The sequence below is a fragment of the Hyperoodon ampullatus genome, assembly GCF_949752795.1.
Source record: "Hyperoodon ampullatus genome assembly, chromosome: 1".
Lineage (NCBI taxonomy): Eukaryota > Metazoa > Chordata > Mammalia > Artiodactyla > Ziphiidae > Hyperoodon > Hyperoodon ampullatus.
Genome location: NC_136914.1, coordinates 7,088,904 through 7,112,657, shown reverse-complemented (window position 1 = coordinate 7,112,657; position 23,754 = coordinate 7,088,904). Strand labels below are relative to the sequence as shown.

At 40.6% G+C, this 23,754-nt stretch overlaps 1 protein-coding gene across 1 annotated transcript in view; it reads left to right on the top strand.

The window, feature by feature from the left end:
• Positions 1-23,754, top strand: part of ARHGAP10 (Rho GTPase activating protein 10) — a 334,910-nt gene that overhangs the window by 209,969 nt on the left and 101,187 nt on the right. The window contains exons 16-18 of the mRNA XM_079706406.1: positions 3,262-3,320; positions 15,488-15,593; positions 17,015-17,174. Of these exons, the coding sequence (XP_079562532.1) occupies positions 3,262-3,320; positions 15,488-15,593; positions 17,015-17,174 (325 nt within the window). The remainder of the gene's footprint in view (positions 1-3,261; positions 3,321-15,487; positions 15,594-17,014; positions 17,175-23,754) is intronic.

The window sequence follows — 23,754 nt, the reverse complement described above, 5'->3', positions numbered from 1 at the left end:
GTGTTCCATTTTATGGATACACCACAAATTTCCGTTTTATCCATTTACCTGTTAATAAATATTTGGGTTGTTTGTAGCTTTTGGCTATTATAAATAAAGCTACTAAAAACCTTTGTGTACAAATCTTTGAGTGAACATAGGCTTTCATTCCTCTTGGGTAAATCCTAAGAGTATAACGCCTGGATTGTACGATAGGTGTATGTTTAACTTTTGGGGAAACAGACAAACTTTTTTCCAGAGTGGTTGTATTTCATTACATTTCCACTGACGATGTATGAGAGTTCCATTTCCTTTACATCCTTGCCAGATCTTGATATTTCGGGTACAAGTCTTTAGATAATGTGCTTTGCAGATGTTTTCTTCCTGGCTTCCTGGCTTGTATTTTCATTCCCTTAAAAGTGCCTTGCAAAAAGCATTTAAAAATTTTGATGAAGTTGAATTTACTAGCTTTTATGGACTGTACTTTATGGATTGTGCTTTTGCCTAATCCAAAGTCACAAAGATTTTATGTTTTCTTCTAGAAGTTTTATAGTTTTAGGTTTTACACTTAGATCTATGATCTATTTTAAGTTAGTCGTTGTGTAAGATATAGAATATGGATCCAAGTTCACTTTTGAATATGGATGTCCAGTTGTTTCAGTACCATTTGTGGGAAAAACTATCTTTTCTCCACTGAATTGTCTATTGAGATGATCTTACAGTTTTTCTTTTTTAGTTTGCTGGTATGGTGAGTTGCATTGATTTTATTTTAATATTAAGGCAGTTACATTTCTGTGATAAACCCAGCTTGGTCATGATGTATTATCCTTTTATTTATCTTGTTGAATTCCAGTTGCTAATGTTTTATTTAGAATAGTTGCATCTACATTCATGAGTAATATCGGTCTGTAGTTTTCTTATAATGTATTTAATTTTGGTACTAAGGTAAATGCTGACACCAAAGAATGAGTTAGAAAATATTCCCTCTTCTATTTAATGGAAGGATTTGCATAGAATTGGTATTATTTCTTTTTTAACTGTTTGATAGAATTTATCAGTGAGCCATTTGGGCCTAGAGCTTTCTTATTGGCAGGATTTTTAACTACAAATTCATTTTCTCTAATTGATATGGGTTACCTATTTCTCAGGTTACCTATTTCTTTTGGAGTGAGACTTAGTAGTTTGTGTCTTTTGAGACATTTGTCTATTTCATCTAAGCTGTTGAATTTGTGGGCATGAATATTTTCATAATATTTTATTTTCTTTTTAATACTTTAGAACCTGCAGTGATTCTTCAGTCACCTCTGTTATTTCTGATTGGTGATTTGTGTTTCCTATCTTTTATTTCCTAATTATTATGGCTAGACTTACCAACTTTATTGATTATTTCGAAGAACCAGTTTTTGGATTTATTTATTTTCTGTTTTTTTGTTTTCTGTTAAATTGATTTCTGCTCTGATCTTTGTTTCTGTTTTTCTGCTTATTTTGGGTTTAATTTACTCTTTTAGGCTGTTTAAGGTAGAAAGTTTAAGACCTTTCTTTTTTCTAATAGGTACTTAGTGGTATAAATTTACCGCCAAATACTGCTTTACCAACATCCCTTAAATTCTGATATGTTGTATTTTCATTTTTGTTTCAATTCAGAATACTTCCTGATATTCGTTTGCTTGAGGTTTTCTAGATATCTCTGTTATTGATTTCTAATTTAATTTTTACTGTAATCAGAGAAATACCCTGTATAAATTGAACCCTTTTAAATTTATGGAGATTTGTTTCATGGTCCAGAATATCTTTACCTTGATAAATGCTTCATATGCACCGGGAAAGAATGTGTCTTCTGTTGCTTTTGGATGGCATTTCATTTAGGTGATGGACATACCAGTCAGGTGAAGTTGGTTGACAGCTTTGGTCAAATCTTCTCTATCCTAACTGATTTTGTCTACTCGTTCTATCTGTTATCGAGACAGAGAGGTATTTAAGTCTCTGGCCATATTTGTGGATTTGTCTATTTCTCCTTGCAGTTCCATCCATTTTTGCTTCCTGGATTTTGAAGATCCTGTTATTTGACCCACTAACATTTAGGATTGTTAAAAAAACAAACAACCATTTAGGATTATTATGTCTTCTTGATGAATTGACCTCTTCATCAATATGAAATGACCTTCTATATCCCTGGCATTTTTTTGGCTTTTGCATATGTTTAAAATTTTTTGTGTGTGTATCTTTGATGTCTTTTTTTTTTTTTAAGCATTTGAAGAGGAATTTCTGGGCTACGTGATTTAAACCTTTTAAAAGTTTTTATCTTTTATCTTGCCAGATTGCCCTCCAGAAGGGCTGTACAGATTGATAACTTGTCTTAGTATTCTTTAGGTGTTTATAGAGTCTGGAGATCTGGTCTTTTAAAATTTAAGATATGTATAAATGTTGATTGAACTGTAACATTCTGTTGACCACAGGATAAAAATCTACCATTTATGTAATCTGTAGAAAATTAAAATGATATGGGTGTTTTTTAAGTTGTCATCAATTTTATTTCATTTCTCTGTTGTTTCATAGGCATACATCAATATTGGATATCATATTTTTATAATAGAGATGTAAGAGAAGGGGACTGGAGGGACTTCCCTGGTGGTCCAGTGGTTAAGAGTTCACCTTCCAGCGCAGGGGGTGTGGGTTCAATACCTGGTCGGGGAGCTAAGATCCCACATGCCTCATGGCCAAAACAAAAACAAAAACAAAACAAAACATAGAACAGAAACAGTATTATAACAAATTCAATAAAGACTTTAAAAATGGTCCACATCAAAAAAATCTTAAAAAAAAAAAGAGGACTTGATTTCTTTAAATTTGTTGAATCTTTTCCATATTTTTTTTGTGGTATCTTCAGTTAATATCCTAGAGGTGATTTTCAAAATTATATGTTTATATTTGGTTGGATAGAATATTTGACTTTAAATAAATTAGTATGTGGAAGGGAGTTTTATACATGAAATTAGATGTTTATAAAGGTACTTTCCAAGATTAAATATGAAATACTATGTGCTTAAATCTGATAGAGATTTGTGGCTGCTTAAGCTTGGACAGTGCATGGTGCAGATAACACTTAATAAAGGAATCCATTTGAATGATGTATCTTTTTTGATCTGTAAAAGTATTTCCTAGGGAAGTTTTGCACATTAAGAAATGTATGACATATTTAATATCCTTTTATAAAAAATGAATGCAAAAAGAGGTGACCTATTTGTATTTGTTTGGTAATTCTAAGCTGTCCTTTTAAAACAGGAGTCTTCCAGAGCCGCTGATGACCTATGAATTACATGGAGACTTCATTGTTCCAGCCAGTACGTATTACATCGAGGTGATAGAAGCAGTTTTGTGATGGACAGTGTGTACAAACTGAAATTTCCACATGAAAAATTTATCTTTATGTTATTGTAATCTGTGTTAAAAATGGAAATCACTTGAGGAGGTGTTTGGTTCCCCCCCCTTTAGAAGATGAAAAAAGGGACAGTTAATATATTTATTCATTCATTCATTCATTCACTCACAGACACTTATTTATCTCCTACTGTGCACTAGTCACTGGTATATAATGAATATATAGGGCCATGAAAGGATTTCTGCCCCCAGGAGCCAATTCTTTAGCAAGTATTGGGGCACACACACCTCTGCCTGTACCATTATGTATGTATATAATAATGACATGAGCACAGTACGATGGGAACACAGGAGTATTTAACTTGCAGAAGGTTGGGGAGATTAGCAGATTCAGAGAGATTCGCATGTTGGAAATGACTTCATGTAGAAAGATATTGAGATGGAAATTGCAGGCAGAAGGAATATTGTGAGCTCATGCCGGAAGCCCACACAATATTTGGTAGAGAGTGAATTCTATGTGATAAAATGTTAAATGAAAAAGGCTTATAGTTGGTAGCATTTTAATTTGTGATTAAATTTTTTGTGAGTCATACTCATTTCAAGCTTTCTTGTTTTCTCTCTCTGATACACTCTCTTACACTCTGTTATACACACTCACTTTTTCTATTTGCACTTGGTGTTAAATCATCACAGTCTTCCAAAATATTCTGGTGTTAGGTATTTAACAGTTAAGGAAAGGAAGGTGGAGACATGTTAAGTAACTTGCCAGATTTTGGAGATATTTATTTAAAATTCAAAACCCCAGTTCCACTGGCTAAAACCTACAGTATTGGTTTTCACAGGTGCACTGACAGTAGTTGTAACTGTATTTCCATTTCCTTTTATTTTCTTCCCTTGGATGTATTCCATCGTTTAATCTGTTGAAAACTTTAGAGCAGTCCCTTTGGGTCCTATGTTACTGCTGCCTGAACATTGCTTTAAATGTATCTTCTTGGGAGGTCCCTGCTCCAGCCAGCATGAAAGTTCCTAGGAGGTTGCAGAAAGAAGGAATAGTTAGGCCCAGTTAGACTCTACATATACAACAGGCATTTGGAAAAGGCAAAAATATGGTTCTGTTCATTTTTGTTTTCACATGGAAGAGGATTTCTTTTTTCTTTTTAAAGGGAGTTTGTATAATCAAGGAAGTGGGGGAAAGATTTCTTGGCAAAAACTCAAGCAAATGCTTAGCTGTTTTGATTCTTCCCCGTGGCATTTTTGGCAAACCAGGGGGAAGAGAAATGAAACTCTCATTGGAGGACAGTTGTTTCATGTTTGCCTCAGAGACTGGAAAAAGCAGAAGAGTGCCAATTTTAATCTAGAATCCTTTGAGAATTGGAGAAAGATAAAGGGATTATGGAATAGTTTTCAGTTACCACAAGTTAGTAGCATTATCTCGCCTTGTAACCGAATCCAGTGTGTTTGAAATTCTAACATCGATGTATTGTACCAGACGAAGAGGTAGGAACTTACAAGTGTTTACTAAGTCAGTGGTGGTAGGAGGTGAGTTTCAAGAGTTGTTGAGGCTACCTTTCAACACTGTGGGAGAAGACATTGTGCCAGTACGAAGCGTAGCATCACCTCCTCGATGAGTACCTTGTGTTCTGCTTCCTGACTCTGTTGGGATCTGACGTAGAGTCTTCACAATGATTTGAATAACAAGCCTGTTCCAGAGAAACACTGTAGCTACTGTAATTATTGGCAGAAATTTGCACCCAAGTGGAGTTACGGTTGGCATGGGACCCATAGTTACCTTATTTAACGGGGAAAAGTACGTATATTAAATGGGTGTAGTTTCATGGCCCACATTTCCCGTGCAGACTTTCATTTTTTATTCAGCTCTCTTGTGAGCACCCTTCTCTCAGGAAAGGGTGCAGGAGCAGGTCCTCTGAGCTTTGCCTGTGTCCTTTCCAGTGTTGACTAAAAGGGTCACAGAAATCAGGTGGCCAGGATTAGTCTCTTGAATAATGTTGGAAACTTGGAATTGCAGTTAAACTATCATTTTCCATTAACGACGACAGAGATTCCCTTGTTTTGCTGCAGTGTCTTAGATGAGCTAACTTTTAAAATGATCAAGCATCACCCATCTCTGTTACTGCCTCTCACACCAGCATGGAAACTAAATTTTGATTCTTTCCAGTCATGTGCAGTAGTTTCAGTCTGTTCCGTGGTGTTGAGATGGTCTTTTCTCCCGTCCCTGCTGAGGGTTCTGAAGGTTTCTCCTGGGTCCCTTCATTTCTTCTCATCTGTTTCTTTCCAGTAGAGTTCCCTTGAGAACCTGTGAGTTAATTTCTGGAGTGTGTGATACAAATGTGAATTTTCTTTCTTTGTCGTCACCACAGAAGGCAAACGTCTTTTGTTTTTCATTCTTAAAAGAAATACTACTGGTCAATGGTGAATGCATTGAGAAATTTAAAAAAACACTTTTTTTTTGAAAGCATCCAAATAACCCTTTCAGCTGAGGGAGTTAACTTAAAATTGCTAAAAGGAACTGGAGACCCTCTGTCTAGGAAAATCACTCCTGTGTGTCTTCTGTACGCACATAGTACTGCACTTCTGATCACCAAATGTGTGGGTTTTCCCCACACCAACCAATTCTGTGAGGCCAGCTGCATGTCCTGCAGTTGGATTCAGGTCTGATTCTGTTTATCTGGAGTTAGCCTCTGATCCCACAAGTTAAGGACTCGTCCTACAAAACTGCCCCCCCCCCCCCATGAAAGACACCAGTTCCAAGTCCCAGGTTATCCCTGGTACTTTTGACTAACCGGCTAGAAATCAGTTTTCTTGTAACCCCTACCTTGGACATGAGAATTTGCTAGAGTGGTCACAGAACTCAGGGAAATGCAAATGTCCATTTACCAGCTTGTGGTATAATAAAGGATACGATAAAGGATACAGATGAACAGTCAGGTACACAGGGCAAGGTCCAGAAGTGTCCTGAGTGCAGGAGTTTTTGTCCCGTGAAGTTGGGGGGTGCCACCCTCCTGGCATATAGATACGTTCACCCACTTGGAAGCTGTCCATCCCCTGTGGTAGGGGGATTTTTATGAAGGCTTCATCCTGTAGCCATGATGGATTGTTAGCTCCATTTCTTGCCCTCTCCTCTCTCCAGAGGATGGTGGGTAGATCTGAAAATTCCAAGCTTCTAACCTCTCTTGACCAGCCCCCATCTAGAAGCCCACCAAAATCACCTCATTAAAACAGAAGATGTTCTTATCAGCCCCCAAATTCCAGGGGACTTAGGAGCTTGGTGTCAGACATTCCAATCACTCAGGAAATGACAGAGCCCCTAGGAGCTCTGTATCAGAAACTAGAAATACTAGAACAAAAGACTCTCTGAGCACCCCCAAATATAAGGGTTTTAGGAGCTCAGCATCAGGAACTGGGTGCAGAGACCAGTATACGTATATTTATTATTATTTCACACCATCCATCTTGCAAGAGAATATAATGGGCTTTTAGTATAGAAATTTGTAAGATGAAAATACAGTTTGCTTGGTTTATGCAGGATTCGGAAGGTCGTGCCCAGCTGGGGAATGCTGGCAGGCATTTACCTGGATCTCTTACTGCATGATGTTTATTACCTTTGAGAATGTTGTAGTCCTTGGCGTGTGTCTCAGCCTTTCAGGCTCAGAGTCTGTGACAGATCATATTGGTAAGAATTGGATCCATGCTTCAGGGCTGGACTCATGTTAAACTTGGTTTGAGAATGACAGCTGAAGCCTGGACGTCTAATATGGCATCACACGAAAAATTTCTGTCCCCCAAACCAGAATACTTGTCTTGCTGTGTTCAGTGTGTTTTTTTCCTGTAGTCAAGGTACCTGGGAAGCAAAATCATAATCACAAAGTTCTTTAGTCACTTATGATGAAAAAGAAAACTATTATAGGATCCAAGGCACTGGCATTTGCTTAGCCAGAATGTTCTATCCTTATTGGTAAACCTGCAGGGGAGACAAGACAAAATCATGTTGTCTTGGTGGGAAGGGACTCAGAAATCTGGAAATTAAAGGAATTGGATGCTTAATGACATCAAGCTATCTTAGCCTGCTGTGGTCAATTTCTGGTATTAGATAGTGTCTCCCACAGAAGAACTGGGATGCTTGATGTCTGGTAATTGAAGCCCCTTGTGCTGTGGGAAGTGCTTGAATGGTTACTGCTAATGCGTTCCTGAAATTACAGTATTACTGACTGATGACGTTTAAATATCAAATTTAAGTTTCCCTGTCTGTGTGTCTTTGATAAGGTCAAGTAAGCTACACTCCTATCTTTTTCAGTCTCCATTAGCTGGCACAGCAACGTAAGCAGATAGACATTAAGTCTTGTAGATGCTGATTTGTAGTTTCACAATTAAAAATGCTTTTGCTATTACAGTAAACTCCAGTCCCTGGCATTCATCAGGAATTTAGTGTTATGATTAATTCAGTATCTCAGATTTTTAAAAAGTTACACTGTGCATTCTTTGTAATTTATATCAATTAAATTATAATGAAATGCACATAGCATAAGCAACTAAGGGTAATTTATCTTAGAAAACTTTTTGAGTACCTTAAAGTTATTATTGTAGCCACATGAAAATGCCCATTAACACAAAGCTTTAATTAATATCAAAATGAAACAAGATGGAGAAAAAGGTTTACTGTACACAAATTCTTCTTTTTGGAAGAAGAGGGAAAAAGCAGACTTGAAGAAGAATGTGTGTATGATTTCAAATGAGATGGGAGTGAGCTGGTGGGAGAGGGACTCAAAAAAGCAAGTGGAAGGTTTTGATTTCATTTTTAAAACTGATTCTAGTATTTTCCACTTAGAAATGAAGGCCCTTTTCCTTAGAAGGTGGGAAGCTATTTTCCTATCTTGTGTTTCTCGATAAGTAATAAATAAAAAAATATTAAAGTTGGGTTTTCTTTGGAGGAAGATGATTATTAATGACAAGACACACGAGTTAGAAAGTGTTTCAGTGAATTTTTCAAAAATGTTCAGTCTTTGAATGTACAAAATTCTTACTGTAGGCAGTTACCTTTTCTTCCTTTGGAATTTTTGACTGTTTTTCAGAGTCCCTGCTTTAATTTCATTTTAAAAATCAAAGCTGTGAGTTGAAAATGCTATTATATTTTCATTGCTTTCATTTTCCTCCAGCTTTGATTTAGTAAGGCATTATGTTGGTTTTAACTCCAGATTAAAAACTTGATTGTAATTTATCACCTACCTCTTTAGATAGCTGTACTTTTATTTTCGAAGACAAATGTAGTCTGTATCAAAGAGTCTTTTACATGATTTGATTGTTTGCGTTCTGCTTTATCATGTGCCTGTTCATTTCCTAGCCTTTTCCCTCCCCTCCCTTTAGCAACAATGTGTTCTGTGTTGTAAAATGTTATTCCTCCCGCTCAGACACTACTCCTGGAAGTGTAAAGTGGAGCAAACTTAACTTTACAGACATTGGGAGCAATCTAAATATTCATAAAATTGATGGTATGCACTCCATTTAAAGACATGGAGAGATGTCCATTATATGTATATATATTTAAATTAATTAATTAATTTTATTTATTTATTTTTGGCCACGTTGGGTCTTTGTTGCTGTGCGCGGGCTTCCTCTAGTGTGGCAAGCAGGGGCTACTCTTCGTTGTGGTGCGCGGGCTTCTCGTTGCGGTGGCTTCTCTTGTTGCAGAGCACAGGCTCTAGGCATGTGGGCTCAGTAGTTGTGGTGCATGAACTAAGCTGCTCTGTGGCATGTGGGATCTTCCCGGAGAAGAGCTTGAACCCATGTCCCCTGCATTGGCAGGTGGATTCTTAACCACTGCGCCACCAGGGAAGTCCCTCCATTATATATTAAATGAAATAGGCTGTTTGAACATCTCATTACAAAAAGGGAAGGAAAACTCTGAAATGATTAAATTTAAAAGTTACTAGGGTAGCCGCTATAGAGAGCAGTATGGAGTGTCCTTAAGAATCTAAAAATAGAGATACCATAGGATCCAGCAATCCCACTCCTGGGCAAATATCTGGGAAAGATGAAAACTCTAATTCGAAAAGATATATGCACCCCAGTGTTCATAGCAGCACTATTTACAATAGCCAAGACATGGAAGCAGCCTAAATGTCCATCAACAGATGAATGAGTAAAGAAGATGTGTGTGTATACACACATACACACACACAATGGAATATTAGCCATAAAAAAGAATGAAATAATGCCATTTGTAGCAACGTGGATGGACCTAGAGATGATCATACTAAGTGAAGTAAGTCAGAAAGAGAAAGACAAATACAATATATCACTTATATGTGGAATCTAAAAAAATGATACAAATGAACTTATTTACAAGACAGAAATAGACTCACAGACATTGAACATAAACTTATGGTTACCAAAAGGGAAAGGGGACGGGGAGATAAATTAGGCATTTGGGAGTAACAGATACGCACGACTATACATAAAATAGATAAACAACAAGGACCTACTGTATAGCACAGGGAATTATATCCAATATCTTGTAATAGCATAATGAAAAAGGATCTGAAATAATTTAAAAAATTAGTAGCTTATCTTAGGTTGAGATTTACTGTGAGTAACTTTAAGGAACTTTTTGTTGAAACATAACAGAAATGTGCACAAATAATAAGTGTAAATAGTAAGTGTGCAGCTTAATGAATTTGCAGAGTCAAAATAGCCATGTAATCGGCCCCCAGATCAAGAAATAGAACATTGAGGAATTCCCTGGTGGTCCAGTGTTTAGGACACTGCGCTTTCACAGCCGAGGGCCCGGGTTCGATCCCTGGTTGGGGAACTAAAACATAATGTATCAATGTGTCTGGCTTCTTTTGCTTATCTTGTGAGAGTCATTCCTGTTGAGTGAATCAGTGGATCGTTCGCTCTCATTGCAGTACGGTATTCCACGGTATGAATATACCACCACCCTCCTGTTCTGCTCTTGATGGGTCCTTGAGTTGCTTCGGTTTTGGACTGTTACCAAGGGTGCTGCTGCCGAGAACATTCTGCTATGTGTCCTTTAGTGAATGGTCCTATGACTGACATTTTGGGGTCGTTGGGAATGTGTGTGTTCAACATTAGTAGATACTGCCTAACTGACAGCTCTCCAGAGTGGTTGTACCATTTCATTATTCCCACCCGGTTACTCTGTGACAGTTCCAGTTTCTTCGTATCCTTGCCCAAGCTTAATATTCACTTAAAGCCCTCCTGGTGGGTGTATAGGAATCCTTTATTGTGGTTTTAATTTCTGTTTTTCTGATAACTAATGAGGTTTAGTGCTTTTTCCATACACTTATTGGTGGTATGGCTGTCCCCTTTCATGAAGTTTCTGCTCCATGCTTTTCCGTGTTTTTCTTTTGGGTTCTCTCTCTCTTTTCTGATTTGTAGGAGTTCTGTGTAGTCTGATTGCTTGGTCTTTCTCAACTATATATGTTTCAGATTTTCAGTGTTTTTTTAACTGAATTTTTATTTTATCTATGTTTCCTAAAATTTTAGCAGAAGAGATATTTAATTTTTACAATGATAAGAAGGTGAAACTATTATCATTTTGAAAAAAAAAATTCCCTAAGTCAAGCAGAGAAAGATAAATACTGTATCATCTCACTTATTTGTGGACTCATAAAAAAAAAAATCCAAACAAAACAAAAAACCCAAGTTCATAGGTACAGAGAACAGATGGGTGGTTGACAGAGGTGGGAGGCTGGGGGTGGGCAAAGTGGGAAAAGGGGATCACAAGGTACAGACTTCCAATTATAAGATAAACGAGAAAAAGAACAAGAAAAGATAAATGAGTCATGAGGATGTCACGTACAGCATGATGACTATAGTTGCTAATACTGTATTGTGTATTTGAAAGTTGTTAAGAGAGTAGATCTTTTTTTATATAAATTTAGTTTATTTATTTATTTTTGGCTGCATTGGGTCTTTGTTGCTACACGTGGGCTTCTCATTGCAGTGGCCTCTCCTGCCGCGGAGCACAGGCTCCGGGCACGTGGGCTTCGGTAGTTGTGGCTCACGGGCTCTAGAGCGCAGGGTCAGCCGTTGTGGCGCACGGGCTTAGCTGCTCTGTGACACGTGGGATCCTCCCGGACCAGGGTTTGAACCCGTGTCCCCTGCATTGGCAGGCGGACCCCTAGCCACTGTGCCACCAGGGAAGTCCCAAGAGAGTAGACCTTAAAAATTCTCATCACAAGAAAAAAAATTTGGTCACTTATTGTGGTGATCATTTTGCAGTGTATCCAAATATTGAATCACTATGTGGTACCCCTGAAACTAATATAATGTTACATGTCAATTGCACCTCAGTTATAAAAACCAAACAGAAAAGCCCCACCAAATTCCCTGTTCTTGATCTGCTTTACCTTTCTTTCCCCTTCCCTTCCCTTTCTCCTGTTTTGAACCATTGGTCTGAAATCCCACCCTCCCCGTCCTCTTCAGCACTTCACTCTTTAACCTCCTTTTTTGTAAAAATTGGTAAACTTAGCCACAGCCCCCTTCTCTGTCTTTCGATTCCCCAGTCTCCCCTAACTCTGGATAGCACTAGCTCCCCAGTCTTTGCAGGTTTCTTCTCACTTGACTTTCTGATGACACTGAAGCTCCCTGGTCCTCTTGTCTCGTCCTCCTCCTGTGCTTTGCTTAGCTCCCTGCTGGCATCTCCCCTGTATGTCTTTGGAGCTCTTTTCCCCACCGCATCCTCTGTCAGCCTCTGAAGTACTCGGGCAGCCTTGGCCATGTGCTGGAGGTCACGCCCTTTGGAGAGCATGGCTGGCCTTCAGCTCTAAAGCGTCTTCCCCCTCCCAGATACCTGCTAGAATACCAGCCCCTGAATGTCACTTTCTCCATCACTTCCACCATCATCTTCCTCCTCAAACCCGCTTCGCCTCCTGGGTTCCTGTCTGTCAGCAGAACTGACTGTACTGCCCGGTAACCAGGACGTGAAACGTCGGTCATCTTTGCCTCTTTCCTTTGACCCGTAGCCGGTCTGAGGCTAAATCCTGTCAGTTCTACCTCTTCCATAGTAGCTCTGACATAAGAGGAACACAAACATCAACAGTGACGTGAACAGCATCAGCAATGATTGCTAACAGCGGTCCAGTGCCTCTGAATGCCAGGTACTGGGGCTAAGTGCTTTACAGATGCCGCCTCACGAAATCTCAAGTGGCCTTCTGAGATAGTGCTGTTCACTTCATTTTGCAGGTGAGGACCCTGAGGCCCAGCGAGGTTAGGTAACTTATTCAAGGCCACTTAGCTGTCACTTGGAAGCAGTGATTCCACCATCTGACTGCAAACTATACTTCTTTTTTTTTTTTTTTTTTTGCGGTACGCGGGCCTCTCACTGTTGTGGCCTCTCCCGTTGCGGAGCACAGGCTCCGGACGCGCAGGCTCAGCGGCCATGGCTCACGGGCCCAGCCGCTCCGCAGCACGTGGGATCTTCCCGGACCGGGGCACGAACCCGTGTCCCCTGCATCGGTAGGCGGAGTCTCAACCACTGCGCCACCAGGGAAGCCCCAAACTATACTTCTTTGCTCTATTTCCTTATTTGTAGTTTGATCCCTTCCCCCCCCAATCCCCGCCCCTTCCTGCCTCAATACTTCTTGACCACATAGCGGTTCCCTCTTAGTTTGCTCTTTTCCCCCATTCTAATTCATCCTCTAAAAATGTCAGGTACGTCTTCCCCCCAATTTAACTCTCCTCATTTCCCTTCCTTGCTTTACTTTCAGTGACTAATTTAGAAGCGACCAGTAAAGACAAGTTCTCTTTTTTTTTTAACTAATTTTTATTGGAGTATAGTTGATTTACAGTGTTGTGTTAGTTTCTGCTGTACAGCAAAGTGAATCATTTATACATATATCTACTCTTTTTTAGATTCTCTTCCCATATAGGTCATTACAGAGTGTTGAGTAGAGTTCCCCGTGCTATACAGTAAGTTCTCCTTAGTTACCTGTGTTCTGTATAGTCGTGTGTATGTGTCAATCCCAATCTCCCAATTTATCCCTCCCCCCTGCTTCCCCCTTGGTAACCATAAGTTTGTTTTCTACATCTGTGACTCTATTTCTGTTTTGTAAATAAGTTCATTTGTACCATTTCTTTAGATTCCACCTATAAGCGTATCCTGTATTTGTCTTTCTCTGTCTGACTTACTTCACTCAGTATGACAATCTCTAGGTCCATCCATGTTGCTGCACATGGTATTATTTTGTTCTTTTTTATGGCTGAGTAGTGTTGGTCTTTACGGACCAAAGTTTGGCTCTGACCACCTCTATGTACGCTTAAGGAGCTGTCTCTGAATAGGCTGTGTATTTTCTCACACTCTTTGCTGAATCCAGAATGTACCCCACACCCCTCAGTTCCACCTTCTGTGAAACCTCTCCCGTTCTTCAAGCCCTGACTCAAACGTTCTCCCTTAGGCGAAAACTTCCTGAGCATCCCTGCCAGCTCTCTGTGCACTTCCATAGCGATTTGTAACCTTCCTTCCTGCTGTGGTAAACTGAGCACCTAGTTCTTATCGGTCACTTCTTTGACACCCCTGACAACTCTAGCATAATTCTCAATAATAAGCATTTTATCAATTTGTCCCATAATATTCTATCAACACAGTAAAGGGAATTTGGGCACATTGTTAGTAAGAGCCATGGATGATCATTGATACCAAAGTCTAAGGGACAAAGGTAATATATTCAATATTTGTTCACTAGAGCTGCTGTGACAAAGTACCACAAACCAGATGGCTTAAAACAGCAGAAATTTATTCTCTCACAATTCTAGAGGTGAGGTCCCAAATCAGGGTGTCAGCAGAGCCATGCTTCCTTGGAAGGCTCTAGGGAAGGAGCCTTGCCCCATCCACCTTCTGGTGTTTCCTGGCAATCCTTGGCATTCCTTGGCTTGTAGGTGCATCTCTTCAATCTCTGTCTCCATTGATACATGATACTCTCCCGTATGTCTGCCTTCACGTGGCCATCTTCCCTCTATGTCTTTGTTTTCTTATAAGGATACCAGTCATTGGATTAAAGGACCACCCTACCCCACTGTGGTCTCATTTTAACTAATGATATCTAGAGTGACCTTATTCCAAATAAGCGCTGTCAAGTATGTCTCATTATTCTAATGTTTTGACATCTGGGGCTTGACTGACCCTGGGGAGACTTGCCCTTCCTGGGGCTAACCAATTCCTAGAGATATTTAACCTGAGCACACTTTCCATGTGCAAACTAACCAATCCAGAGCCCATTTTCCCTCCCTGACCCCATTTTTCGGGTTCTGACACTCCAGACCAATATTCTTCTGCCTTAACTGCCTCAGAGCCAGGTACCAGGTAATCAGGAACAGTCTCTATACCCCCGAGCCTGCTGAAAAAATTCACACCAACCCATCTTAAGCCTGCTTACCCTGCCTTGCCTGTTCCTTCATGTGGATGCTGCAATAAACCCTCTTGCCCACATTTTCCTTTTGCTCATTGCCTCCTGACCTCCCCGGTGCTTCCCCATGTGGCCCTGCATGGCATGCCATGCCTCCTGTTTCTAGGGATCTGTGAGGATAAGCGTCTTCGTTCCTGAGAGTTGTTTCCATGTCTGCATGTCTTACCACACCTGATAAAAGCAAATCCCTGGTACATTTAAAAATAGTCACATTCTGAGATACCGGGGTGGAGGAGGGTTTGCAGTTTCAGCATATCATTTTGGGGGATAAAGTTTAACCCATAAAAGGGAGGAACCTAATCCTGATATTTTATTTGCATTCCAATGTGGGGCAGTGACCCAGTGACTAGCCTCATCAGGTAAGCGAGGAGCAGACTTGAGGTGCAGCGTGCCAGGGAGAGAATTCGTAGTCACCCTCTGTTCTTAAATATCAGCATAGGGAAAGGCACTAATTGCAGCCCCGCTGAAATTACGTCATAGGGGAGGCATAGAAGATTCATAATAGGGAGAAAGATAGATAGATGGATTTTCTTTTCCTTTGAAAAGTGGCAAAATACATGTAAATTATCTGCTTGAAGATTTAATGGATGAGCTATTGTGATTGTTTTTAGGAATATATTTGATTCTGAGTTCTCTGCTAACCATTTTTTTCTTTTTCTTTTCTTTCTTCTTTTTTTTTTTCTTAAAAGAAAGCGGCAGCCCAGAATCTCGTGTTAACGCTATCCATTTCTTGGTACACAAACTGCCGGAGAAAAATAAAGAAATGTTGGATATTTTGGTGAAACACTTAACTAAGTAAGCCTCTTTTTCTTCCTAACTTGCTTTATTTTGCTCTGGGCACCGTGCGGTGGTGTCGGATATGTAACACTTGGAGCTGGGGCTGTTTACACAATACCAGGGACCACACCTGCGAGGGCAGGCTGGACACTTGCCTTATTGTGTGTGTTTTGGACAAGAGTGATGAAATATGATGCTTTCATGAAGTCCTATAATTATTTGCTTAACGTCACTGCCAGCAACTCAGGGCTTGATTTGAAGTAAGAAAAGAGAATCTTATACATTTCCCTGCATACAGAATCTGGAAATGTGATTATAAGCCTGTTAGCAAATTTAGCTTGATTTCACACCTACCTAACTCTGAGTCTGAACATGTCCTTCAAGTTTGTTTAATCCAATAATACGTAGTTATTTCATAGGATCCAGTTTACTCCTTTCACTCCCCCTTTACAAAGCAAGCAAAATCTAATAATTCAGTGGAAAAATTAGCTCTTTCTTCATATATAAAGGACTCCTAGATCACTGTAATTGTAAAATTTTAGAGGTGAGAGGAAGCTGAGGAATGCTATGTTTTACAACCCATATTTCACATGAAAAAGAAACTGAAGGCCAGAGGATATTATGAGTTTCCAAGGGTCCTATTGCTAGTAAAGCTGTTCATTCATTTGGTCAGCAAATATTGGTTGAATGCCTTCTTAAGGTGCTAGCTGGTACAAAGATACATAGTTGAACAAGATAGACAAAGTCCCTACTTTCATGAAGTCCCTTCTTTCTGAGATGGAAAAGATAATAAACATTAAAAATAAAAATATAAAATAATTTCAGGTGATAAATGATAAAAAGACGAAGTAGAGTGAGGGATAAAGAATATATGTTGGGTATTGGACTATAAAGTGGGTTGTTATGGAACTTCGTTTCTGAGGATGAGACCTTTTGAGATGAGACCCGAATTAGGTTGCAGGGCTGCTGAGAACAGTTGTCCAGGTTGTTCACTGCACAATGGTACTGGGCCAGAGGGATGAGTGTGGGTGTTCTGATCAAGCTCTGTGTGCTTGTGAAGGTGATTCTTACAAAGGTGCCATGTAGTCTAGTAGTGCCCGGAAACGAGGGTATAATGACCTGGGGAAAGAAGCAGTGTTCTAAGTAGAAAGGAACAGTAGATGAAGGCGTTCAGAGACACAAGCTTAGCATATACATAGAATTATTAAGAAAGATGCTGTGGTTAAGCAGAGCATCAAAGAAAGGGAAGTAGGAAGGTGGGCAGGGACCCCATCACATGGGGCCTTGCCAGATGCGGTGATCTCAGTGGCAGACACTGAGGACAGTTGAGTCTGGCTCCTTGTTTTTAGGGAAATACAGAGTTGCAAAATACTCTACATGCCACAGTTATTGCCCCTTCTTTTAACCAGAGACCTTTCTTCCCTTCCTCATCTTATTAGTGTTTCAAATCACTCCAAGCAGAACCTCATGACCGTGGCAAATTTAGGAGTGGTGTTTGGACCAACTCTGATGAGGCCACAGGAAGAAACTGTTGCTGCCATCATGGATTTGAAGTTTCAGAATATTGTCGTGGAAATTTTAATTGAAAACCATGAAAAGGTAAAAGTGCTTTTTTTTTTTTTTTTTTTCCAGAAGGGAATTCCTGTTTTGGGCTCATCCCTGTGTGAGGTACAACTGTCCTCTTAGATTTTCCTTCTCTCTCTTTTTATTTAATGATTTTATTATCATGATGGTGAGCCTGGTTCTGAGAAGTCCTCATGGAGCTTCTGTCTTTGGATAGAGTTCCACAAATCTGAAGCTTACCTGGTCTTCTCTTATCTCACTGGTTTAAGGAAGCAACGTTTAATCCAGATGCAAACGAATGTCCTCTCTGTTATTGTGGACTGTTTATGTTTTTTGTTGCCTTTGTTTCTATCCTTGGATTTCTCACTGAAATTCTGTTTACTGTAACACAGGGAAAACATTTTTTGTCAATCTGTATCACACTCTCCCCAGAAAAACACACACAACTGTCCCTCTCCCTGCAATTGTGCTAACAATTTCAGGGGATTCACAGCATCCTCAAACCCGGGGCCTCCAGGTTGAGAACCTCTGGTTTAAAATGAATACTCTCTTAGGTAACATATCCTGTTGTTTGTTTCTCTGTATTCAAGGGAATACATGATTTTTCAAAATACAATAGACTCTTTCAAGAACTTTTAGATTTTTTCCCCCCTTTATTCTGTTCATATAGATCAGGACCTTGCTAATAACTTTCCTCACTTTTAAGATAGGGAATTGGAAAACTGTTAAAATGCTTGGTCAACCACTTTAATTGTTTATAAATTTTCTAAAATATTGAGATTGCGTTATATGCCAAGCATGTATTAGGTTCTGGGAGGTGAAGATGAACATTACAGTCCCTGATGGAAAGCGGGTCACGATCTAGGGGATTGAGCCCTGTTTCGGGATTTGTGGCCCACAGCACACATCCCTGTCTGACATTATGCAACTGACTTATTTTTCTAGTTGTTATCTATTTCTTTCTTCTAGATCTTTGAGGGCAAAGATCTTTTTGCACATTTAGAATAATACCTGGTATTCCTTAGGCGCTTGGTTAGTATTTATTTGGTGAATTAATGGATTCAGTGAAATTTCTGGGGGTCAGGGGAGTGGGAAAGAGACAGATGAAGAGAGGTGTAGTCCTTTTGCACAAGTGTTGCGAGAACATTTCTTGGATTCTTGTTGCATTTGCTGTTGGCTAGAGCAATTCTAGCTGGTGCAAATATCGGTTCCCACTGAAAAGCTAGGCTTGAAACCTGGTTAGAGATTTGCTTTATCAGTATGGTAAAAGCAGCTTGTTTTGTGGGTGTCAGACCAATGTGGGGTTTTTGGTTTTGTTTTTTGGTAGCTAGTGGTGCATTTATGCCTCCTTTTATGGCCCCGTCAAACTGTCATTAATGTGTACGGTGAACTATCCAGACAGCTTCAGGGCACGATGGCTACTATTCATTTTGAGAAAAAGAAATAATTAGACTATAAGCTTCGAGACAATGCTTAGGAGCGCTACTATCATTAGATTAAACCCCAATTAAGAGAACTTTTATCCAATTTATTTGTGAAAATACTGGTTCTGGGTCTTGCTCTTGGATAAAAGGCTCTCCATCTAATGCTGTAGCTTCCTATTTTCTTCTCTTATTTGAAGCTGGGAAGATAAGTACACGATTTTTTTCTGCTGGGAAATAGAGAGGGCTGCTTTCACCTTGTTAACCAATCTTACAGGAATTCCAAGTGGCATTGGCGAGCCAATTATAATAAACAGCAGATGGAACTGGACCCACTCTCGGAGATGGAGCTTTATAGAATGAAGTAGAGGGTTTTTGGTTCTCCCTTTCTCCCTTTCGGTGGCCAGGCTAGATAGTGCTGTGAACGCACAACCAATACTGATTGCAGTCCTGAGGTTTCCTACCAAGAGGAGGTGAGATATTGACTTCCAGATTCTTCATTGAGTGTGAGTTTAGCTTTGGAAGCAGAGGGTTGCTTGGGGCTGGGTAGGGGCAGTTAGCTTGGATTAGTGAACATTTTTGAGAACTTAATATCCCTATTACCTGTTTTCTCCCCCCTTTGATTTCATCCTTGTCCACTTTCACTCCCACTCCCAGCTCATTGCTCCTGCTCAAGGGGTCTTCACTTCGGAATCCAGGCTCTGCTATGAGGAAGAGTATTTCTGCTAACGAGGGTGATTGCGTAGAAACACTCCGTAGGGATGTCTGGCCCCAGCTGAGCCATACGTTTCCTTGACAACTGATCCACATACACCACCCAAAGGAGCTGATGTTTGACTTGAATGTAGTGAGGGAGAGATACGGCTCCTCTTAATGTTTGAGAACAAAGAGAAAAAGAGAGAGGGAGGAAGGAGAGCAAACGTTAAAAAGAATACTCTCGTGAGGAAGGAAAAAAAATTATAATTAAAAAAAAGGAGGGCTTCCCTGGTGGCGCAGTGGTTGGGAGTCTGCCTGCCGCTGCAGGGGACACGGGTTCGTGCCCTGGTCTGGGAAGATCCCACATGCCGCGGAGCAGCTGGGCCCGGGAGCCATGGCCGCAGAGCCTGCGCGTCCGGAGCCTGTGCTCCGCAACGGGAGAGGCCACAACAGTGAGGGGTCCGCGTACCGCAAAAATAAATAAATAAATTAAATAAACATAAAAAAAGGAGGGGAAACTAGCAATGAAATGAAACGGCCTAGGTGGTGTCTATGAAGGAGAAGGAATTGAGGGGGTGGTAATGACAGTAGAAGGAAAATGTTTTCTTTTCCTCAGTTACTTATTTTTCTTCCCTAGGAATGTGAAGAATGTTAACTCTGACTAGGAAAGTCACTAAGTCAGAAAAGGAAACTTTCAACATATAATTAAAGCAAGAAAGCTCCAGATTAATTTTGGAGTTAGAAAAAGACCCTTGGTTAATCTGCTTTGGAGATCACATTTTATCCAAGCCTCTTTGTTGTTTTCATAAAATCCATATGTACTTTATAGGAAACTTAATCCATATGTTTTGGCTTCATTTCCACTCAGTACATTAAGATGTTGTTTTAAAAGAAGTGTTCGCGGGCCAACAAAATTATCAAGGTCTTTCTTCCCTTGCAAACCAGAAAATTGCATTTCCCAGGTGGAAGGGGTACTGTGAAATTCCCAAGGATTTTCAAATTGGAGTTGTGCCTCAGAATGTGTGAGTTCTGCATATGTTTTGTTCTTAAAGTATACAGTTATCCCTCGGTATCTGGGGGGGATTGGTTCCAGGACCCCCTACGGATACCAAAATCCACGGATGCTGAAGTCCTTTATATAAAATGGCAGAGTATTTACATATAACCTATGCACATTCTCCCATATACTTTGTCATCTCTAGATTACTTACAATACCTGATACAATGTAAATGCTATGTAAGTAGTTGCCAGCGTGCAGCAAATGCAAGTTCTGCTTTTTGGAACTTTCTGGAACCTTTTTTTCCAAATATTTTCGATCTGCTGTTGATTACATCCGCTAATGGGGAACCCACGGAGGACACACTGTACTTATTATGGATTAATTCACTACATCTGTCATGAGTGCCTGCTCTGAATCAGACATGGTGTGAGATTTGGGAGAAGTGAAGACAGTCCTTTAGGGAAAAGAAGAAATGGTGGAGAGTAAGCGCTCTCAGACAGATAGAGGGAAAGCTGCCGAGACTTCCGAGGAGAGATTATGTCCAACTGTGGGGAATCTGGAAAGTTTCCTGAAGAGGTGATTTGAGTAGGTTTTAGAATGGAGTTTGAACAGGTGGAGGTGTTTTTAAGGGGACACTTCAGGTGTGGGGCATCATGTCATCAGAGAAACAGAGCAGGTGTGTGTTCTGGGAACACGAGGCTCCTGTTGGCACAGGGGTGAGTGGTACGAGATGAGATTGGAAGAAGATCTGGGCCAGGTATGGGGAGTTTCAGACGGCCACCTTAGGACTTTGGATCTAATTTTAGAGGTATCAGGGCCTCTCGTGGTTTTTAAGATTAAGCCTCTCGTGCTTAATCTGGCAGCAGGGTTGGCAGTAGAAAGTAGAGGAATAAAAGACCAGGTGAGAGGTCCCATGGCATGGTCATGAGAATGGTGAGTTACAGGTGGAGGGCATCAGTTTGTGAGGCGGGATAGACACAATCCAGGCACTGGATTTGTATCTCAGAAGAAGGTGTTATAAATGATGCTGAATATTCCATCCTGGGAGAATATTGGTGTTATTAATGGAAGGAGGGAAAAAATGGGTTTGGAGCAGAAGATGAGTTCCGTTGATAACATGCAGCATTTTAGTTGTTGTCTGGCTATCCAGCAAGATAAGCCCAGCAGACAGTTGGAGATGTGGGGCTCAACCTGGGGAGAGAATTTAGTGGGAGCGAGTGTACCATATGGCGTAAAGACATGAGATAGACGTGAGAAAGAATACCTTGGTGTGTCTGTTATATACGGTGTTTATCTCATATGACCTGTGTGTGTGTGTGTAATGCCCATTGCGTATGTATATGTAATGGTATCCTTATATGTGTACAGAATTCATATTACATATCTTATCCCTTTATGCATATGAGAAAAAACGAAGGGTAAAAGATCCCGTGCTCACGGCCACACAGCTAGTGAGTGGCGATGCCTGGGTTTGCACTAAGGATTGTTCGACCCCAAAGCCTTTGCTTTTCATTACTCAGAGAAGAGAAGAACAATGTCTTTGAGAAATAATGAGATTTTACTCTTAGTGATAAAAGAGGAGCCAGAAGAAGCCCAGACGAGTTCAGTGTCAGGGTGGTCAAGGGGTGTTGTCAGTGATGCCAGTTGCTGTTCGGAGATGGACAAGTATGAAGACTGGTGGAAGGCGTGTTCTCTCCAAGAGCGACATGTCTGTTGAGAGCAACTTGTAAGGCCTTAAACGTGTGAGTGTTCAGGAATGGATGATAAGAAGTCTGGATCTACTTCCAGTTTTTCCCATGTGACAGAAGAACAGACGGGAGGAAGAGTCAGAGCAGACGTGACAGGGAAAGGAAGGATGATGGAGGACCCGTACACCTGCCTTGTCCATGGCTTGCTCATTATTCTCATATTCTGATCACCTGTTAGCTGACAGCTGGGGTGGGGGGGCCGTCTTCAGAGGAACTTCGTTAAACAGGTGTGTAAAGAACCCTGTCGAGTTACAGGATCTGTTTAAATTGAGCCTCTTCTGCTATTTTATACATTTTTAATGTCATAAAAGAAATAGATATTTATAATGTGACTCAGCCTTTTCTCTGCCCTGCCTCAGTCCCTCAGGGCCCTTGAAGATTCAGAAGAGGCTCTGAGAATCATCAAAACAAACAAACAAACAAACAAAAACCATATCAGGGTTGTTCTCTTTTCATATCTGCCTTGTTTTATGTTAATGCTTAAACTGGCAATTTATATAAAGTAAGGTACATAATGTTACTCTCAACCAAATCACTTTACAAAATACATACCATAATATAGTTATAATCCAGGTTATATTTATCTTGTTAAGGATTTTCGTTGGATTTTCAGTGTGATAGGTTGCTCTCATGGTCACTGATTCTCTGAGGGTCAGTAGGTTATGAAGTTTTTTGGTTTTTTTCCTAGTATTAGCCTTTATGTAGCACAGTTTCTGTGGACCACAAGGTGCTAAGAGTTTGTTTACATAAAACTTTTCTGGGCTTCCCTGGTGGCGCAGTGGTTGAGAGTCCACCTGCCGATGCAGGGGACACGGGTTCGTGCCCCGGTCCGGGAAGATCCCACATGCCGCGGAGCGGCTGGGCCCGTGAGCCATGGCCACTGAGCCTGCGCGTCTGGAGCCTGTGCTCCACAACGGGAGAGGCCACAACAGTGAGAGGCCTGTGTACCGCAAAAAAAAAAAAAAAACCCAAACAAACAAACAAAAACTTTTCCTTGGTGAGGCTTCCTATAAGTTTGCTAAAAGAAGCACGTTCACCTTTGAAGCGAGCTCTGTGTCAGTCTGTCTCGTTTTTCCTGGTGAGAAAACGGAGGCCGTTCGGGATGGTCATGCTTTGTTGGAAAAGGCTGACCACGTTCTTGTTCACGAGTTTCTTCAGTAGATTGTGCTTTATCCATCTTTGTAACATAGGTTGCAGAGTTCTTGAATAGGCTGTGTCCTCCAGTCATAGAGGAACCTAGAAACAGTGAAGGTGAGAAGGACATATACATTTCCCCTCAGGTGTCCAGCGTAATCCCCAGAATATTAAATTACATGCACATGGACAAGGGTATCCAGTGGTGCAGTGCATCACTTTTGTTAACCTTGGGACTGACTTTCTGACCTGCATCCTCCTGTCTTTGCCAAAAGTTAGAAGAATGTGTCTCTGCTCCCAGGTTCACGGTGGGATGGATTCCCTGTTCAGGCCCCACCTGCAGTCCACGTGTGGTCTGTTTCTGGGTACAGGGCAGCCCGTTCCTCCATTCCTGAAGCTTCAGGAACCACACCCAACCTGGCTGTCTCCTGCGGGTTGATCTCTGCCATCCTTTAACGCCAGCGAGGCCCAAGTGAGTAGCATGCAAACCATTTTTCACTGAGCGCGAGGAACCTTCCAGTCTTAGGGCATGCTTGTCATTTAATGGGGAAAAGAATTCTTTTTAAAAAAGAATCCAGCGTGAACTGCATCTTGATTGAGCTTTGCTGGCCCTGGG